General features: G+C 45.3%; 1 protein-coding gene across 3 annotated transcripts in view; it reads right to left on the bottom strand.

The window, feature by feature from the left end:
- MOB1B (MOB kinase activator 1B) overlaps nt 1–16,426 on the bottom strand; it is a 34,077-nt gene extending 17,651 nt beyond the window's left edge. The window contains exon 1 of one of the 3 annotated variants that reach the window (XM_031596786.2): nt 16,300–16,426. In XM_031596786.2, the coding sequence (XP_031452646.1) occupies nt 16,300–16,313 (14 nt within the window). In that variant the 5' untranslated portion in view covers nt 16,314–16,426. Of the gene's footprint in view, nt 1–204; nt 309–15,418; nt 15,815–16,299 lie in introns of those variants that run through there. The other 2 variants (XM_090139112.1, XM_031596787.2) reach the window with 2 other exon arrangements.
- Nucleotides 16,427–21,018: the final 4,592 nt, after the last annotated feature.

The raw sequence follows: 21,018 nt of genomic DNA, 5'->3' as shown, positions 1-21,018 counted from the left end.
CAGCCTCATTACAGAGGCTACTAGAAGATGGAACACTCCAAGTGCTATGAGAAAAGCTCAGTCCAGACAGTGGGAGGACTTAACAAAAGGATTCCAATCATAAAGAGCAGCATCCAGCTTCAGCAGAAAATCTTTGTTCAGGGAGAGGAGGTGCTATAAAAACGCACAAAGCAGAAGCTAGTAAAAAGTTAGTTTGTAACTCACCTAAGTGTTACTGGATGTTAACAGAGGTTAGACAGGAAGAGTGAGCTTTAGAGAACCAAGCACAAGGCAAGCACTGGGAGGGAACTCCCTAAATAGCGCAGCCTATTTTGAGAAAACTCTGGGTAAGAGTTCACACCCCAGATTGTGAGATGGCAAGATAACAAATGAAGTCATCATAGGTCAATGGAACACCCAGCAGAGACCTCCTATGGTCAAAGAAGCAGAGAGTGCACAGCACGTTGGAAAATCAACAAGTATCACTTAATCCCTGCTATCCCATTCCCACATACAGGTTTGTTTGTTCTTTTCCATTAGCAAAATCTCTAACAGGATACACAACTTTTGGTGTCAATTCTCCCAAATAAGCCACCTCCTATTTACATATCTCTATCTGCCTCCATTACCTATCTGATTCCTGCTTCTCTAATCCAGCACAGACATCCTAAGACAGCAGGAAGTGGCCTCACGCGAAAGGCAGGCAGACAGGCATCCCAAAGGAAAAGCAATTAGGATAAATGCAGGCTGCTAGTAATCCCATGCTATGGAAATATCCACAATTTTGGCAATGCATTATCAGAATTCCATGCATTTGTGCAGTTCACATGTGAAGTCAGTTAACTGCACACATGCTCACACTCTCCTTAATACAAAGTTCAGGGACACAACTGTTTCTCTAAGCCAAACCTCTTATCAGCTAAGTTTGCTCTTCAGCAGTCTAGTTCTAAATGCTGCTGCAAACATGGGTTCAGCTACGTTATTAGTTCAGTAGCTCTCCTCCTCTTTCACCAAAGCCATCCCCACTGATTTCTGTCTCAGCACCATCAGCCAAACAACCCTCTGAATGGCAACACTACTTTCTCCCTAAATCCTGAGCACAGCAGCATTTTATTCCTGCATGATGATTCCCAATGCTGAGATGAAAGCTTCTTATGGGGGCGGGGGAAATGTTTTCTTTTTTAATTTCTTCCTTTTATGTCATTCTATTACAATATGGCAGAATTATAGTCTTCTTGTTCTATATCTATTTTTCCAACTTCTTGGGTGTAAAGTGGAAAGCTTAACTTTCCAAAGTTCAGTTTGGTGGCCAATGACACACACGGTAAAGCAAGGCTCCATCAAGTAGGCATCTACATCATAACAGAATTAGCTGCAACCCTGAACCATTCCTTCTGATAACTTACAATGGAAAGGCCACACCTGCCTTTCCCTGCTGAGAGCCTCTGAACTCACCTTCAGCTGCAAAGCATCACATTAACTCAGATGTATAATGAGACAGAAAACTCAAAAACGCCACACTGAAGATCCCACTTTCCTTGGACAGGAAAAGCTCATAAAAAGGGGAGAACGTTGCATTAGACCCACTATTTCTCACAAGCAATTCCCAGACTCGCAGAAAGTAATGGCTTCTCAAAAATTCTTTCAATTCCACGGACGTTTTGCTCTCTTTACTCCCGCATCCAGCATTTCCAGCAAATTATGTCCTTCTATTTTTAAAGGTAAGTGCAGCTACAGCAGTGCCAGATGCAGCTCACCCTAGCACTAAATCATGGAATGTGCTCAAAGCAATTACTCACAGTGCCAGGACAACTCTGAAAGCCTGGCTAGGAAGCCACACGTCTGAGCCACACGGAGCACTTCCCACTGTCAGGAGCCCACACGCTGCTCAGCCCCACCATGACATCACGTCGTGCTTACGAGCAAGAACCAAATTTCCTCCAAAGCTGTAATTTTATCTTGCCGTCTGCTGACAGGGAGCATTTTTAATGATGCAGATTCTGCAGCCTGGCCTGCGTAGGGTTTGCAGAACGATGCTTCCAGAAAGGAAAACATTCAGGCGTTCTACTTCCACCACACTTACCAGCCTGCCTCACAGCCCACTCCAGCTTCAAACGCAGCACTGGCAAATCCTTTAAAATCCAAGCAGCTAAACATCCAACTCAACCTCCTGGTATGTTTTTTGTTTTGATTTGTTTTTAACTGGGGGAAACTTAAACTTTCACATTCCCATAGGAAGCACTTTGGCTGGCCTGCCTTAGACCTCCACATACTCAAGATATTTGTTCATTAGAATGCCAGAGCATTTTACCTACTTCTACAAGGCCTACTGCATCTCCACAGAAAGCTGAATTAAAACAGAAGAGTCCTTACATGTAAAACTTAAGAATTCACAGATTGTTCTTAGCACAGAGTCACCCACAGAGTCACTACCACTGCAACGTGGACCGTGCTCCAAAGTCCTCCTCAAATCCTACTTACATGATCAAGTCCAGACCAAGTTTTCCCTTAATTCATGTTCATTAGAGCACCTAAAGCCATATAAAACATGCAGTCACTACGTAATCGGCAAAATAGATGGAAAAGAGAAGATACCAACATGAAGATAATACAGAACAACCTAAAAATTCTTCTTTTTCCCCTGCTCACCTAAGCACACATCATGTGCAGAACTGACAAGTCTTCCAAGAAATTAAAATCTTATTTTAAAATATCACAACTATTTCACATCCCTGGAAAGTAAAGACAGCATTGCTTCTACAGTATGTTAGAGGCTAAGAACACAGTGCTACAATTACCATAAATCATTTCATACAGGGCTCATCAATGGACTGGTTTATCAAACACTGGAAAGGACAGAAGCTCGCCCCAGGGAAGAACAACTGGAAAATGCTGCAGTGGCCCCTTTTTCAGGATAAGCCTGCTACCTGTACATACTGCTGAGGCCGTGGGGTATCATCTTTCTTTCTTTCCTCCAAGTAACAAACCACTGGAGGTAATGCTATATAACTTTGTGTCTCCTGAAAGTGTTCACCACCACAGTCCATCTGAAATAAGTCCCTCCAAGCATCTGGACATGCTCAAGAGATTTGGAAAAAGCCAAATTCAAGTCAGCACACAGAACATTTCTACCTGGGGCATGGAAACTTTTCATATTTCAAATCCTGCTTCTTCATCTTCAAAGGCCTTCCTAAGCATTAATCAATCCTACAAAGCATCTTTGAAGTAGGCATCATCAGTGTCTTGCTATACACAGGGAAACTGAGGCAGAGACTCACTGCTGCAGGCCAATGAGTGCACTTAGCAGGGAAGGCCCAGGTTTTAGCCAAGCACCTCCCTACTCCCAACATGCCTCTTTTTAAACTCCAAGACACAGAAACACTGTAAGGCAAGAACTAAATTCCAGAAAAGCAAGCATTTCAGGCCTTCAAACAATAACAATGGGTTTCAAATTAAAACATTCTGCTAAGAATAGACATATTGGAGTATGACCATATTAGTTTCCAATAGCCAAGATGCCAATACAGAAATTAAAAATAAAAACCTCTAGCTACTTTTTACACAGCAAATCAATCGTTTCAGAATGTAAAAGCTTATTCTTTATGACAATCACAGCATCAGAAGGATAGCAGGTAAAAATCAAATCGTACATGTTCAAAATCTGCACTGACAAGATTTTACTTGAGCATTTCTATTTATAACAAAGAGTAGTCACAACGTTTCTGTTCTGAAGACAGAAGGTGTGCAAGCCAGGCATTGCTTTCCTCAGCTTCTGTAATACCAAAAAGTCAATTATTTTCCAGTCTGATTCCCACCTATTAAAATGAGCACGTCTCATCATTCACTTCAATCTGGAGGCACCAAAACCTACACAAGAATTCAGGAAACAAGTATTCTACAACTCACATTCCTTTGACGTGCCACTACACAGCAGGTGTGACAAAGAACCACCAGCCTACGGCAGACAAAGCCAGCAAGGAAGCTTCCATCCTGTGGTCAGAAGCTACATGTGCAACAGGACAGAGAAATGAGTGCTTCAGCCATGCTCTGGGGCAAGATGAGAAACCTCAGAGCCCAGCTATGCAAGAGCTACACAGAGTCTTGCAAACATCGGTCTAACATCTGGATACTACTTCCCATGAGGATTACCAAGGATTGAGGATTCAAGGCCAGGTTGGAAGGGGCCCTGGGGAGCCTGATCTAGTGGCTGATACCTAGCCCATGGGAGGGAGATGGATTCGGGTCGACCTTAAGGCCCCTTCCAATCTAAGCCATTCTGTGACCACAGGATCAGGCAAATGGCTTCAAATGAGATATGGTGCTATCAGAACAGCCAGCTCCAGTTTAGAAAACTTAGAAAAAAGAAAGTGCTCCAAGACATTCCAATACTGCATTACAATTCAACATTAAGAGGCAGTTCAATGCAGTCCAAGAGTTAAAAGCCAGCAAGTGTATGTATAAACAGAGACTGGAAGTGCACAAGCTGATAGCTCTCGTTGGAAAGACCTCCCTCTGCATACATTCTTCAGACACCATCACTGTTATGATTCTGAACACCAGCAAAAGCAATACACTTACAGAGAGCATTCCCACCTCAGAAAAATAACTCTCACAAATGTTAAGCCATAAAAAGAAGAATTGTCTTTCCATGGAGGGCAACGTAAACTCTGCCAAGATCACTACGGAAATTGAAGCAGCCCGTCTGGAAAAGAGTTAAGAGTTGCCAACTCCTCACACAACACAGCAGCTCTCTCGAAACATAAGGCAGTGGCAGGAAGGTAATTCCAAGCCCTGGGTTTTGTTGCTGTTGGCTGTTTGTTTAAGGAAGAACCGGTTGCACTGATTTGAATAATTTCTACTGCCACATGCTCATTCCTACAGGTACAGAATACACATTGTTTATTATTTATACACACTGTTGTATAACACGGTAACAGAAAATGATCAGTTGCACACAGCCAAAGTTTCCCAGTCCAGTGAGCAGAAGATATAAGAATAACTTAATTGTCTACTCCACCACTGACAGCAATTAGAGACGTCATGGTGAGGGTGCCTGAGAAGCGCCTTTTCCCAAAGCTAACACCACACCTGGGAGATGCACTCTTTGTGAGGAATGTCTGTGTCAGTAGCTCACCTATCACCCACATCGCAGGCAGTCACCCAGGCTACAGAAGGCTGTTGCTACACACTGTAACCCACACAGAGAAAGCCAAGTCCAGGCCTTCCAGCTTCAGCGCACTCCTTCTGCAGCACTGTGCTTAGAAAAGCTCCATGGAATATCTTTCCTCCTAAAAGCCCAGGTCCTTGAGCAGAGCAGTCTAAAAAGAAATTCAGATTTAAAACAATAACAGTAAAAATAGCCAAGGTTAACAGTCCCAAAACACAAAGGTGGGGAACCTTTCAGAAGGAAAAAAAGGAAGGAAAAAGCATAGTTTCTAACACTTGTTTTGTTGTTTGCTATTCTTTTAAACCACACTTAAAAATGCACAAATCTAAAGGTTTCTTCATCTAAAAATAAAATATCACAGACCAGAGGGATTTAAAACAATACCCTGATTTTTCAGCACATGGAACTCACGATGCCTGCAAAACAGTGCAGGCTGTTCCTAAAAGGAGTGCTTCTTTCAGTGTCTAGAAATGGGGTAAATACAAATCCAGTCAAAATCCCACATCCAACTTTGCTCTTCTCAGTGAAGTACTGCTACTCGTCCTTTCCCATCCTTTCTTTTCCTTTGCTGGACTGTGGAATAAGCTATGTTTTCAGCATGCTTTTTAACCCAAACATACTTTTCAAGAGGTATATAGTAACCTGTTTTCATTTTCATTTGTTTTTTTTCCCCTCAGCAACTGATCTGAAATGATTCTTCTACCAAAGGAGAAAATACTGTTTTCTGACAGTGGAATAGGTATTTTTTAACGAGCTTTTAATTCTCTGTCCATCAAGACAGGAACTAAAATCTTGCTCCCTTTTGTTGGAAAATCAACTATCTTCACAGTGTAACGTCTTACACAGGATGAGATGTGAGGAGGCAGATCAAAATGTCATAATCTTATCAATAATCTTACAAACGAAAAAAACACAGGTCGCACTATACACAAGTCTCTACGTGTTAAAAAAGTTTCTCAGATGATTCACATCCAGTAAGGCTACCGAGGGCAGCCTTAAGGAATGGTTTTGCTTTTTCTTGCCCCAACAATCACCATTCAGTGTTGCAAGCTGTCATAACACATACACTTCACAGTTTTGAAATGCTCTTTTTTCTTTCTAGAAACATATTTCACAGTTGGTGAAATTGAGTAAATTCAGGGGCGGCCCAGCATAAGCTGGCTGCTGTGACATGCACCAGAACACAGCTGAAAAGGCGCTCCTGCCATCTTTCCTCAGAAGGGGCCAGCTGAGCACAGCACCTAGGGACTGGTTCTGGGGGATGGCCCTTCAGTTCAGCTCTGCTTCCGCACCCTGTGCCTCCCCTGCAGTGGTGCCCTTGGAGTCAAGCCCCAAAGGTATTCCATGGCCACAGACGTAGAACAAGGCACCTGCATTTCTCCACTGCTCCTTGCCTCTGTTTTTCCATCCGGGAGCTCAATGTGCCTGCGAACAAGGGGGAAGGTACTGTGCTACAATGCTCCTGCCTAACACCACCCCACACACATCGGTGGCAATGGTGTTCTGGCAGTTCATCCAGTGGGACGTGGCTTACTGCAATTCCTAACACAAGAAAGAGGGAAGCCTCCAGAACACCATCCCATAACTAGGAAGTCATCATCAGTTTGCTATGCTTGCAGACCAATTCCCTTGTTTCACATACAACATGTTCATTTAATAAGCTTTCATCTCCTGGAAAGCTCTCAAAACAAACAAGACAATCAGAGCAGTACACTACTCACAAACACAAACTACTTCCCAGAGCATCCAATGGTCATAGAAGTGACTCAGCCTGAAGGACTAACAGCAGTGCTGCACAATGCAAGGAGGGGGACAGCGCAGAGACAGGGAAAGGAGAATGACAAAGAATCCATTGGAGAGGAATTTGGATGAAATGAAAGCAGTACGACGCTCAGCCATGTGTGTCCTGCAGACTTGCAAAGACAGACAGGGGCCAACAAGCAGACAGCAGGGAAATGGAAACGTGTACAGGGCATAAGAACTGCAGCCTCTGACAGAGCTTGTTGTTTTGCAAATGAAGTTAAATTTCAAAGCAAGCGAAGCAGTGGGCTGCTTTCGTTGGATTCTTTCAGTAAGATCCAGTTTCCTTCACTGCTTTAACATGCTCATCTACTGTGTATGTACACATACACAGCAATACACCTTGAACTGTTAGGCGAAACCAAACCCAGATTTATTTCTGCATATTCTGATATTCACTTCCCACCACCCCACCCCCAAACAGGCTACAAACAGAACTCTGAAGGAGACGAACAAAGCGCTCCCTCCTCCCCAACTGCTTTGTTCTCTTTTTGTTTTTCTTCCCCTTCAGGACCACTGAAGAGGAGTTCAGTACCTTCATCACTTCAGTCACTAATTAAGTTCTCTGCAAACTAAACAGTGCTTTTTCCTCTCACTAGTGTTCCCCTCTTCTCCCAGGAAATCCTTATTCCTGTCAATTAGTATTAGCTCATTTAAAAAAAAGGGCACAGCTTGAATTCAAAGAGAAGTGAGAACTTCACCCAGTTATGCTTCAAAGTTTAGTTTCCACCAAGGCTCAAACCTCAGCTTACTGAATGAATGTATCCAACAAATCATTCAGCAGACATAAGTGCTGCGCTTCTTTTGTCAAACCTACCCTTTCCCATACATACAACAGCACTACAAAGCCATCCAAACACTGATTTCTACTGTACACGAATGTATAGCACGTTATCCCTTGAAGAAAAGGACTTGGTAAAGCTGTAAATGGCAGCTGCAAGGTTGCTGAAAGGGATGCAGTTCATATCCTGCAGCAAGGAGTGCTGCATGAGAACTGACACCAACAAGGATGCAGCTTGCCCAATGGCAAGCACGACGTGAATCACAAGTCAGGTGCCTGCAACAGAAGATCACACAGTATGCTCACATGCACACCCTGTGTTCTCTACCAGCAACACCTGCAGAGAGACTCCACCCTGAAGTCTGCAATCTGAGCCATGCTGGAGGACTCCTCTCTGTCATTTGTTGTGTGCATGATGTAGGCAAAGCCCAGGAAGCAAACACAGGAGGACTCTATGCCTGTTTTGGAGAAATCCTTAAAATTCGTCACTCAGCTGTTTCCAAGAAAACATTGTGTTCCAAAGAAAGTCAGTTAGACAGCAGGAAGATGCCTGCAAACAGATGTGGGAGCAAGATGCTACTGCACATATTACACAGACACATGGAAACATGGAGAGCAGAATGAGAAACTCCAACAGCATGCAGAGCACAAGGGAACAGAACAACTTCTTTTGAGGGAAGCAGCAACATTCAAGTTGTTAATTCTGACAGGCAGAGTGAAAAATATCAACAGGAGAGGGAAACAAATCAAACACATGGTGTGCGCATCCACAAGTGATCAGAAAAGGTGACTAGAAGTACTGTTAGAGAAGACACAACTAAGGAAATTCCGAAAGAGCTACAAGGAAACTCCTAACTCTGTGAGGCTGTGTTATTTCTTTCCATAGCACTGCCAACTGCATTTAAAGAAAAGACAGTGGAAACGTACATCAAGAAAGGAGGCTTACTACACCTAACTGAGTAACTGAAAACATCAGTAGCACTCAGGTTGAGGAGCAGGTGAGAAAAGGGAGCCAAGGGGCCACTAACAAAGCATGTGCTTAACAGCATCTGTCTGTCTGACATTTCTTCACTAGAGCACACTTCCCATTTCATAAAACAAGGATAAAAGTGTCCCATGCAAAAGGAAACTATTCCACATGTGACAGAAATGTCCTTACACCCAGCTGAATTCTCCCTACGCCTTTACATTACTAATGCCCTCAGCATCCTAAACCCTATCTGCTGGAAAGTCACACCCTTTGAATACATTTAAGGAGGCAGCATGCACAGCTTTTCAGGATGCAATCTACATGCTGTTGAGGATGATGAATTACAGTAATAAAAACTTGGCTCAAATATCAAATTAGATCCTTACACCAAATATAGTGCGTGAAGAACATGCCTCAGAATATGGACGGTTTCCCAAAATGCTGATCAGTGCTTTTGAAAGCCAGTGCTTTAAAAATGACTAAAGTAAAGCTGGTTGGACAACCTAAGAAATCACAGCAGGGCATTTAAAAAAAAAAAACAGAAAAAAAAATAACAAAACAGTGTAAGACAGTCTTCAGTAAAAAGAACAATATGTCAATGTGTTCAGGGAAAAGGCAGCATTAAAAAACTTAACTGACTTTAATAGGAGAGGGGTCCCTTCAGCACTTTTTGCAAGGCTGTATGTTTTTTTCAAACCCCACACAGAAGGAGCTGTTGCCACACATCCTGCAAACACAGCAGACGAGAAACACCGGGCAATGTCCCAGCAGAAACCCCATGACATATCCTTAAGGTTGCTCTTCCACTTGGACTAATTGGTAAAATGGGGTCTGGATCCAGGAAGTAACAGAACAATCATCAGAGCCAAGAAATAACCCAGAGAACAACAGGAAGAAATGGACAGGAGGCACCAATGAATAATCTAGCAGCTTTCCAAAAATACCCTGCATTATCTCATCACCAAGTGTATCTTACACAACCCCCACATTTAATACAATCTTGTATGAGGTCTAAGTATTTTCAGCACAATCTGCTCATACCTTGTAAGGAATCATAACAATAAACCACACCTGGCCACAACATTGGAGCTGCTACCTACACAGCAGAGCTCTTCTTTGGCCACTAGTTCAGCCTGTGCATTTCACAGCCGAGTTCCCATCAGTTTAACTGTTCTCCTATAAACTTACATTGTATACAGATGAACCTCTCGTCCATTCACACTGCAACATGAAATTTTAAGAGATGCCAATCACAGCAAGGAAAAAAACGTGTTGATGTGTGACAAATAGAAGACATTGCAGTATCACTTTGAACCCTGGCTCCAGAACACTCAGCAGTAAGATCAGGAAGTCTTACTATACTGTACTGAAGTTGGTAAAAACACAACTCAGACGTGAGCCAGCAAAGCCAAAATAATAGGCTATTCTATTCAAGGCAACGTCAGGAGCACATCTCGTTCTCATCTGGATTCAAACTGTTTTTGTATAAGAAATCAGATGATATCACCTTTAGGAAAAAAAATAATTTAGCGTTCTATCAAAGCTTAGTTAAACCCATTTATTGTGTTTGTCACAAAGAAAGGAATAAGACTTGTAATACAGACAGCAAATTCAGGTGTTCCAAGTTGGAATCTGCAACACATTTTTCTTCACTAAGGAAGGGAGTCAGATTCAGTACATCAGCTGTGCTCATAACCCTAGGACACAAGTAATTACCCTGTACATAAGCAACCAAATTTAAAGATAATATGCAATGATAGGCAAGCAAAACAAGTAGGTGGAAAGGCAGCAAGCTTTAAATAAATGTAAGCTGAAATACAGGCAGGATCACAGGAGGCATGCAAGAATAACAAAAGAAATGGATTCCTGCCAAGGAACAGCTGGGAACCGGAGGAAGACGAAGGAGAGGAAAGGGTGAACAAGGCAAAACTGTCTTTGCACAAAAAGCAGAAGAGCAAGAAGTGAGTGCTGCTGTTGGGTTTCAAGATGAATGGGAAGAGATGGATGGATGGACGGACGTCTCCTTAAATCTGAAAGTTCTATCACACATTAGAAGTCAGTGAATCGAAGGGCAAGGCCTGAAAGGACCAAGAAACTGGATCCTATCCTTAGTTTTCTTCTGAAGGAAAACTGAAAAAAAATCATGTAAAGAGTGAATAAATTCAGTCCCAAGTCATCAGTAATTCACTGCTTTTAAATGTTTCTAAAATACCTTTGCCAGGAAAAACTGCTTTTACCTCCATGAATTCACAGTGAGGGACTGTGCGTGCATTAAAGCAGAATTAACATCTCATACACATGAATTTAGTGGCTGCTGTTTGGGAATGTTAGAAACACAAACCTTTGCTTCCCTTTTTAACGGACCACTTTTGAGACACACAATGCACTGTGATACAGTACTCAAAGCTGGTCACCTGAACTTACAACAGTGACAGCCAGCATCACACCTGTGCCAAAGAAGTGCTAGGAAAGTGAACAGAAAGAAAATACCACAGGTAAAAAGGCAACACACGCAGATGTGACAAAGCACTGTCACATCTTACAGTCCCATAGCCTGTAATAGGAAATGGCTCAGTATATAAATGCTAAAAGCATTGCAAAGCTTACTCTGTGGTTTGAGTTGATTTGTGGGTCAAAGGGTTATTGATAGCTTTGGCAGCAAAATCTCTGTTATTGCTTACTCTGAACGACTGAAGGGAGCACAACGAAATTTATCTCTCTAAGCAAAGCAAGCAGCTTCATTCTGCTAGCCTTGGGCATGAAAGTATACTGCCATTCTTGTAACTCCTGAGCCACTCTTTGCTGGACAAATGCTTCTAATCTTTTATCCTTTTTCAAACAAAAGGAGACCGTGCATCTTGCCTACAGCCTAAGTTGGTAACTGTGACCCCCGGGGCTGTCCTTAACCATTGTTCTCTATTGCCTTAAAGAGATCCTAAATCCAAAGACGTGGCAGAAAATTGCGTACTGCATCAGATATCTCTTCCAGACTAAAAACCATCCCACAGCACACGTGCCCAAATCCTCCCCTAAAAGCGATCCCTGCTCCACCACAGTTCTCATCTGACAAATGCAAATAGCTAATTTGTAGGCTCACTTACACTGCAAACACAAAGAGGGAAGAACAAACAAGGGAAAACAATTGCAGCACAAAACCAAACCATTAGGAAGCAATTAAGACCGGACATTCACCTCCATGTAGAATACACAACTTTCACACTGAACAACACCATTGTTTGCATGTTTGTTCCTTCATTTTTAACTAATCCTGCTACACGGAGCAAAAACTCAACGATCTAAGAAGGCAGCAACGTGCACAGAGCTGAGCAAAGTTTGAAGGACAGGGCTGATGGTACAGCTTAACTAACCAGATTGCCAGCGTAAGTAGAAAGGAAGAAGACTCTTCCCTGCCTCCTGCCATGTGCACATACTCCTGCTGCTTCGATGCCTCCTGCACCACCCAGAGCCTCACTACTCCATGACCCCACAGAGCTAAATTAGTAACAAACTAATCCTACAAAAAAGGAATCAATAGATTTCTGCTGGTTTAACTTCGCTCACCCAGATCATGAGAATGACAAGCACATCAGCAAACTGCATCCTCATAAAATGTTTTAGGGTTTTCTGCAAAGATGAACGAAGAAGGAAGAAAAGCAACAGGAGCTCTATGGAGCATTTTTCAATATGCTGAGAACTGGAAAATGAATTGTACCACAGGTGGTGCAAGAGGAACACCAACACTTCTTTCTGAGGAGCTCTAATGCTGTATTCATTGCCATGGTTTCTGGAAGCTTTCTGTTGTTGATGCTCCCTTCTGTAGAAGTGACAGATGAGTGCCAGCCAAGAGGCACACCTCGACAGCAAGCCTTTCAATACAGGAATCAAACACAGTTAGCAGCACAGCTGAAGTGACATGCTTCAACAATATTCAACACAACTTCAGGTATGAGCGTCTGTCAATTTCTACAACCTAGCATTCAGTGAAAGGGACAAGTAGCTAGAAAATAAAAGCTTTACTTCCCACATACTGTTGGGTCACTGCTGAATTCATACCAACTCCGCCTTTAAAGAATCCTGCTTTCCTCAGAAAACGTTAATGAAGCTTACAGGAAAAGTGTTAAAATGCTTTGCAGTTCTCTCTCTAATTCAGTCACCAGCAAACTGGAGAGAAATTTCATTCCCAGCACTCTTCTGGGAAAAGAAGTGACTGCATCACTTGTGGTATTGGTTAAACAACAGACTGTGGTGAGCCAACACACACGTTTCAAGAACCTTTCCCTCGATCTCTCCTCTAGGAACCCAGTCTACACAGCAGCATTATGTTAGACAACCTAAAACCAAAGAATTTACCCTACTCTGTCCCATAAAACCTGCACTTAAAGTAATGGGAACAAAGAGATCTGACTGTTGGACAAGCACATCACTTCTAACAGACTGTAACTGCCCACACATTGATTTTCAATGGCTGAAATTCCAGTTCATTAGTGCATGACAGTTTTCTGTGGGAGTCTTTGATAACGAGGAGACAGATACTACATCTCAACTCTGAACTGCAGAAGAAGTGCTCATGAAGCACTGGGCTCCTCTCTCCAGCTACAGAACCTGAAAACTGCTGCCCGCTTTAGCAGCTTTCAGTGGATAGTAAGAGCAACTCAGCATCTAGGAAAGGCAAAGAAGGGGAAACAAACAGCCACAGTGTTCTTCAAGAGCAGGGGCAGACAGGGAAACAGGAGGCTGTAGCTTAGCAATCCAGAAACAAAAATATCAGCTCTAATTTTGATATTACTCTGCAAGAGATGGAAGGAAAAAATGAATGAACCATCGCACTTTCCGCAAATACAAAAAACAACCACAGACATCATCAGAAGAAACTGCTCGGCTCTCCTGTCCTATGTAAGGCAGGAAAGTAAGAGTACACCTTTCCCCTGCTTAGTTTCCAAGGTCACTCCACTTTGACTTACCCACGTATGCACCCAAACTACTGCTGCTCATCCACACCACTATGTGCTGTATCCATCAGCTCTCGGCCCACCAACATCTCACCAGTTCTGACTATCTACGTCAATCTAACATTAAGAAACTCTTGGAACTCCACACACAGGAACTTAGAGAACATGGAGATGGCTTTGATTTAAAAAATAAAAACAAGACAAACAAACAAACAAATCTAAACAGTTTCACATCTTTAATAATACAAATATTTTCTTTTAAAGATAAATTATCTAGCTACTTTTTTAATGTAAGTTTTGCCAGCATAGGACAACACAAGCATGTTACCATATGGCACGCCTACCAGAACTATCTTTAATTTTTTTCCCTTGGAGATGTAAGCTCCAGTACCTGCAACCAAGCTACAATTTCCTCCTAGAGAAAACTTCTCAATTTGAGCTTTTTGGAACTAAAGATACTTTGTAGTTCAGCTCTCTTCATTTTACTTTTTTTTAAAGATCCAAGACAACCTATAAAATCATTTCAGAGGTGTTTTCAGAAAGAAAAAAAAATCAATCAGAAAGAGAAGGCGGTGAGGCCAAAAATAAAAACTGCTGCCAAAACAGAGCTGTATTAATCCAGTGACTCGTGGCAAAAGACACTCTTTCTATAACGTTATCCATAACAAGAGAAGACAATGGTTTCCCTTGATTTTGTTCCCCCACGTAGCTTTATGTGGCACTGGTCCTAGCAACAGAGAAGAATAGCACTGGCTTCGTCAGCAGACAGGGACGGCGCAACGGCTGCGAGGGGCCCCCGGCACCCTGTGCTATCCAGGCGCAATCAAGACCAGGGCACAAAGTCTGCAAGCAGAACGGGGCTCTCAGTACTCGGTTGTCAAACTGACAAGCTACAGCCGAGTCAGTGATGATAAACCTGTGCGACAGGTTGATGGTGATGTAGAGAACTCTTCTGGTGGGTGCACAGTGACAACTTCAGGCTGCTGAGATCAAAACTGGGCGTCTGTTCGCAAACAGACAACGGTACCACTGAAGCAGAGAAAACAGTGTGGACAAAGGAAAAACTCGGTTACCTTCCTATCCAGGAAACCCTTGGTGAAAAACCACTATGGAAAACTGTGGGAAACGTGGGGGTTTTGCAGCACAAAACAAGGTTGAACTACTAAATATAAAGATGTCCAACCACTACGACTGAACAGCTCTACCCAGATAACGTGAAATCAAAGTTGAAGAAAAGGGGATAGTAACTTAAAAGAAAATAACTACTTGCCAGTAGCACACAGGCAGCTTCCTAGGCCTCCCTGAGGCAACCTGGTAACACTATTTTTTCTAAATTCATTTCTAAACTACAGCTGAGCAAAAGACCATGCTGCCAACAACAGCTGAGACAGCTCTGCCAGCATTTCTGGCTTTGCCATGCAACTTCAGTTTCCACTTCTATTTTTCAACAGTACGTGAAACAATGGAAGGGGGGGGGAGAGTAAGATTTGCTTTTCTGGGCTTCAGAAATTTCTGGAAAAAAAAACCAAAAATCTCATTACTGCCTGCAAAAGAGAGCGGAGGGTTTTGTGTTTTTCTGTTGCCAGTTAGCCAAATGCCAAGGAGTGAGCAAAGAGGGTCGTTTCATTTGCAAACCAAACTCCCAGGACACCGTTGTATGAGAAACCCTGTCCCTTTTCTCCATTGCAGCAGCTGGGAATGAAGGAGGGGGACAGCTGGGCTTCTCATTAGAAGCGCCACTCCCGGGTCCACCGACGGTCATTTGCGCCCACCTCTGGCGTGCGGCTCCGACCCCGCAGCTGAGCGGCGTCTCCCGGGAGAAGGCGGCAGCAGCGCAGTTCCAGACGAGCGGCTCCGTTAGCGGCGTTAGAAGCTGGACGCGACGCGGAGCTCCGGGGGATGTCAGCTAGCGCCGGGCCGGTTTGTCTCCGCGAGAACGCAGCTCCCCAGATAACGCAGCTCCCCCGAAGGAGGCCGCGGACATCTGGCGCTTATCAGCGGGAGCCGCTCGCAGCTGTCAGTCCCACGGCTGCAGTCCCGCGGCGCCCGCACGTAGCCGGGAAGGCGACGGCCCTCCCTCAGCCCTCGGCAGCCGCCCGCCTTCCCTTCCCTAGAGCGCGTCTTCGCGTTAATTAATAGGTCACGGAACCGGTTTATGTTAATTGCCGGCAGTACCTCGTCTTTGTTCCCAAGGGGAGGGACCAAAGTTCATTCCGCTGTTGCCTACGAAGCGAAATTACAAAGCGCACGGTCCCGCGCGCCCCTCGGTTGCCACCAACTCCTCGGGGAGCCTTCTTACGCCGCAGCCGACGACCGCTCGCCCCGCAGCACCGCCGCCCCGCGCCGGACCGGCCTCCCGCAGCGCCTCCCCGAACGCCCGGCGGCTTTCCCCGGACCCCGCTCCCAGCCCCGGCGGCCGCGCTCCCGAGCCCGGAACGCGCCAGCGCCGTTAGCGCCGCGGGCCGCTCACAAAGAGGGCGGGCAGCGCGCCGCTCCGCCGCGACGCGGAACGGTACGGGAGCGGCCGCCCCTCTCCCTCAGGGCGGCGGCCCCCGCCCGGCGGGACGGCACGGGGAGAGGAGGGCGAAGGGAGAGGAGGGGAGGGGAAGGCCGCGGGGTCAGCTTCCCCTCGCGCCCCTCCGCGGGTACTCACAACAAGAAGCTCATGGCGACGGCGGCGAAGCGGGACCGGCTGCTGCCTGGGCTCGGCGCGGCTCGCGGCGCAGGGCGGGCGTGTGCGGGGAGAGCGCCGCGGGGCGGGGACACGGCACGGCGCCTCCCGCGCGCAGCCCGCCCCTCCCGGCTCTGCTCCTCCCTCTGCCGCGGGGCGCCGAGGCCTCCAGCGGAGCGGTGAGCAGAGCCTCGGCTGCTGCCGGCGGCGAAGCCCGTTCCGCTTCGCGACCCGTCCCGTGCCGGAAATCGGGCATTCCCACACTCGTCTGCCCTGTGCGGCCCGAAAGCGCTGACGGCTCTGTCGGTGTGAGCCCCCAGCGGGGCAGCCCCCGTCTTAGGTGGAGACTCGCTCCTGGCTGCGGTGGCAGCTTCTGGGCAGCAGTGAGGAAGGCCCCAAGGTTACTGATAAAGCAACGTGGTCTGCCCGCGTCCATCACCCCACGTTGCTTCCTGTGCGGCAAGTCTGTGGGGTGCAGGAACAGAGTGGCTCACTTTGCTTTAGCCGGGGACCCGGAAGGCACCACGACAGCGCTCTTTGTGTGACCCCAGTTGCAGGTCAGTCGGTGCCATTATCCTCACCCCACCACAGTGCAGGTCAGCTCCCCGCGGGTCAGCTCCCCGCGCTCGCAGACAACAGCCACGTTCATTAAAGAACAGGGAGACCTTTGCTTCTGCATCTCTGCCTTCTTCACTCAAGAGCCCTGACCAAACAAACCTATCAAAATGGTCTCCAATGTTTCAGAAGCACGGGTGTTTGATTTTCGAGCAATCTTTAACTAAGCTGGGGCCCACAGTCAGCTCGGGAGCGACACACCTCACAATGGAAGATATGGGCAGCTGCAAACTACTGAAGTAAAACAAAAATCCAGTCCTGCCCTCGAGCTCCTGGCAGCTCCTCAGCACCACCGTCACCCAAGCTCTGCCCTGAACACCTCACCCTATGTGAGCGTGGGCTGCAAACCACGCGTCCTCCTGCCTGCAGGTATTTCAGTACATCACGGTCAGATACCCCTGCAGCCCAGGATGTTTTCAGAATAAACACAACTGCATCTTTGCTGGTGTTGTCCTGTAAAGGGCAAACTGAGAGAGCACAGTGTGCTGCAGGAGACATCCATGTCACATCAGGCAGTGGCTGCAGGCTGGCTTTTCAGGGCATTCAAACCCAACAAACCACACCGCAGGCTTAGTGCCACCTCCTAACAGCAGAAATGACAATTCCTATTCCTGAGAGTCATTTGACATGAAAATCTGCCTCTTTTTGTCAGCAAGAAGCCAGATGGATTCCAGAGAGGTAACAGACAGACCATGAGGTTCTGTCCTGGGGCATGCAGACCATCTTGCAAGTGACACACCCACAGACAGATGAGAGGAAATTCCACTTTGGGATTCATTGCTGGGAAAAATCGGTACACCCAAATGCACTGCAGTCCCACATAGAACTCAGTTTCTGTCCTTGCACCAGGGGTTTCTCTCAGGTAGTAACAACAAGACTTGTCAGCTTCTCATGCTTTTAAATGCTGAAATTGCATTTGCTACATTCTGGCTCCTTCCTCCTGACCAAGTCCAAATGCCAGGTCAGCGCATTTCTAAGCAAATGAAAATTACACTGGTGGTTTTGGGCACTTTTAAAATGAAGCATTCTACCAGACAGCAAAGGCTCAACAAACATTTCATGACATTTGCCATTTTCCTTTTGGCTGCATTAATAAAAGCGGGCATGAAACAGGGCTCAGGCACTTCTAACAGAGTTTGTCAGACTAAGTTGGCCACAGAAATTCAACTGAGAAAAAAAACTACTGCTAATCTTCCTGGCACGTTCACGCTGGGACGTGAATAACCTGCGTTCTCTGTTCCCACCCATACACTTCCTTCTACCCACAGAGCATTTTATTTTAGCGGCAAGTTAAAATTAAATGCCTCTTACTGCCACAGTCAGTAGGAAATACTTTGCCTGGGTGGCTGTCAGGAGAAACGGTTACATAATGTGTACTTTTGATGTCTGAGATTAGCATCGGTCTGCTCACGATGGCTACGGGCCATGAAGCGCACGGACTGGCAGTGCTGCAGCCTTACGTAAGGGCTGAGCTGCTCAGCGGCTCCGGCAAAGGCGCAGTGAATGTACCCAAACCCTGACGGCTGTCATTTTGGTTTATCCATTGTACTGTAGGGCTGAAAGAATTGCTCTGAAAAGGCCCTCAAGCTGAGAAAGAGCTTTGGTCCCGAACCAGAGTTTTCAGCTTTTGTAGCAGAGATTACAATACAGCTCAGTAAACGCAGAACACTCAAGATGAACAAAAGTTTGAATAAGAACAGAAATTCAGTTTGAAATATAAATAGTCTAAATACTGAGCTCTACAAGCATTCTCTCCACATTCTAGATTAAACCTATAGGTCTGACAATTTTTCAAATCAGGTACTTGTCTGTGCATTGAGGTAAGGGATTTAATTTGTGTACATCCTAGAGGATAGCAATAGAAATGCAGCAAAGCATATTGAGTATAAATATCAGACTGAACCTGTGATCTGGACAGGTCACTGTTCTCTAAAAATAAAAATAAAATAAAAAGCAGCGCATGAAAAAAATAACAGGAACTGCAAGGTGTTATACAGTGGTCCTAGGAGTCACCACATTCCTGAACCTTTGTTGCTGCTGGACAGTAGAAAGAGGAATAAGTGTGGTACTCTGTTGCCTTCAGCACCGTTACAGCACTCGGATGCCACACGTGCCGCAACCTTCACAGAAACCAGCGATTTGTGGAGGACCATCCCTGCAAATCTCAACAGCATTTGCGGCACAGACACCATCTGCAGGAGGTTCATGTTACTTTGCCTTCTCTGCTCTTTAGGTTTCATCAGCTCGCTCAGGCCCAGCTTATCTCCTGCTGAATGCTGATAGCATTGCAATTATATAACAATTATATAACAAAATAATATAATATGCAATTATATAACAAAATAACAATTGTGTTATAGGGCCATCTTCCATGGAAAGTGAAGGGAGGCCTGCTGCTGGAGTAACTTCAAGGAATAGTTCCAGAATATATCACACAGAATAGAAATTTTCTCAATGACAGATTGTGCAGTGACAAATAAGCCAATAACCCAACATCCCAATACAAAATAAGTCTGTTTAGGATGTACTTAGAGTGTTTTCTTTTTTTCTATGATCAAACAAGAGAATAGCTTGTATACACTAACTTCGTGGTCAACAGCATGTCAGGGGCAGCTTTTCAGTCCCTTTACACTTAACACAACTGATTTACTCAGCTAGGCTGGCTTCATTCAACATCAGCACTGAAGACTGAAGAATGCAAGTCTGTTGTCTTAGGATGATTTTTTTTTTTTTCTCCAGATCCTTGTGACAAATTCAAAACTTCTCCTCCCTCACACCAGCCAAGAAGCCCAGAGATGCCCTGGAAACTTCAATGTTGACAGATGCCCGGCAGAACGGTGCCCTCTAAAGGTGACTGGCAAATACTGACAGGCTACAGGACAGTGGTGTGCTGGTTGTCACTGAACTTGGGATGAAGGTGCACTGGAGGCAAAGTGGTCAGAAGACTTCTGTCTGGTGAGGAAAATCTGCCTTACACCTTGCTTGGACCCCAAACCTTCAAGAACAATTCACGTGCATAAAAGAGACACATGCAGCGCTCCCTTGACCTGTGGGATTCAGGAATCTGCTTATTCTGTGACAATTTACAGTTCAGTCTGGAAAAGAGGATGTTCAGGGGCCTCTAAAGTAATCTGAAAGGAGACTGAGGTGAGGTGGGGGTTGGCCTCTTCTCCCGGATAACAGCAATAGGACAAGAAGTAATGGCCTTAAGTTGTGCCAGGAGAGGTTCAGGTTGGGTGGTAGGAAACATTTTCTATAGGAAAGAGAGGTGATGCAGTGGCACAGGCTGCCCAGGGAGCTGGTGGAGTCAGCGTCCCTGGAGGTGTTCAAGAATTGTGAAGATGTGGCTTTGAGGAACATGGTCAGTGGGCATGGTGGGGATGGGCTGGGAGTTAGAGGTCTTTGTCAACCTTAATGATTCTATGATTCTATGACAGCTAGGAAAAGGTAGACATCAGAGAGAAATTACTATAACTACCTTTTTTTTTTTTTTTTTTTTTTTTTTTTTGCACCTATGAAGTCTGCTTGTTTAAAAACTTTAAAGATAAACCTGAAGTTTAAAACATGAAGAAAAAAAAAACAAAACATGAAGGTGAACCACTATAAAATTGAGTTCAACACTCCTTTGAAAATGTGTATGCAATTCAGGTTGAAAATTCAGAAAATACTGGGAATCATAGTATCATGAATGTTGGAAAATACCACAAGACCACTAAGATCATCCAGTCCAACCCCAGCCCACCCCCACCATGCCCACTGACCACTTTCCTCAGTGCCACATCTTCGTGTTTCCTGAACACCTCCAGGGTCAGCAACTGCAGCACCACCTCCCCGGGCAGCCTGTGCCACCGCATCACTACTCTACCAGAGAAATTGTTCCTAATACCCAACTTAAACCACTCCAGATTCAATGTAAGGCCATTCCTGCTTGACCTATCACTGTTACCCAGGAGAAGAGTCCAACCCCCACCTCACCACAGCCTCCTTTCAGGCAGTTGCAGAGCCATAAGGTCTCCCTGAACCTCTTCCTCTCCAGACTGAACAACCCCAGCTCCCTCAGCCGCTCCCTGCTGCCCTTCTCTGGAC

This window comes from Phasianus colchicus, chromosome 4 (genome assembly GCF_987193195.1).
Source record: "Phasianus colchicus chromosome 4, bPhaCol1.hap1.1, whole genome shotgun sequence".
In the NCBI taxonomy this organism is placed as follows: Eukaryota; Metazoa; Chordata; class Aves; order Galliformes; family Phasianidae; genus Phasianus; species Phasianus colchicus.
This window is presented reverse-complemented; position numbering and strand designations above follow the sequence as displayed.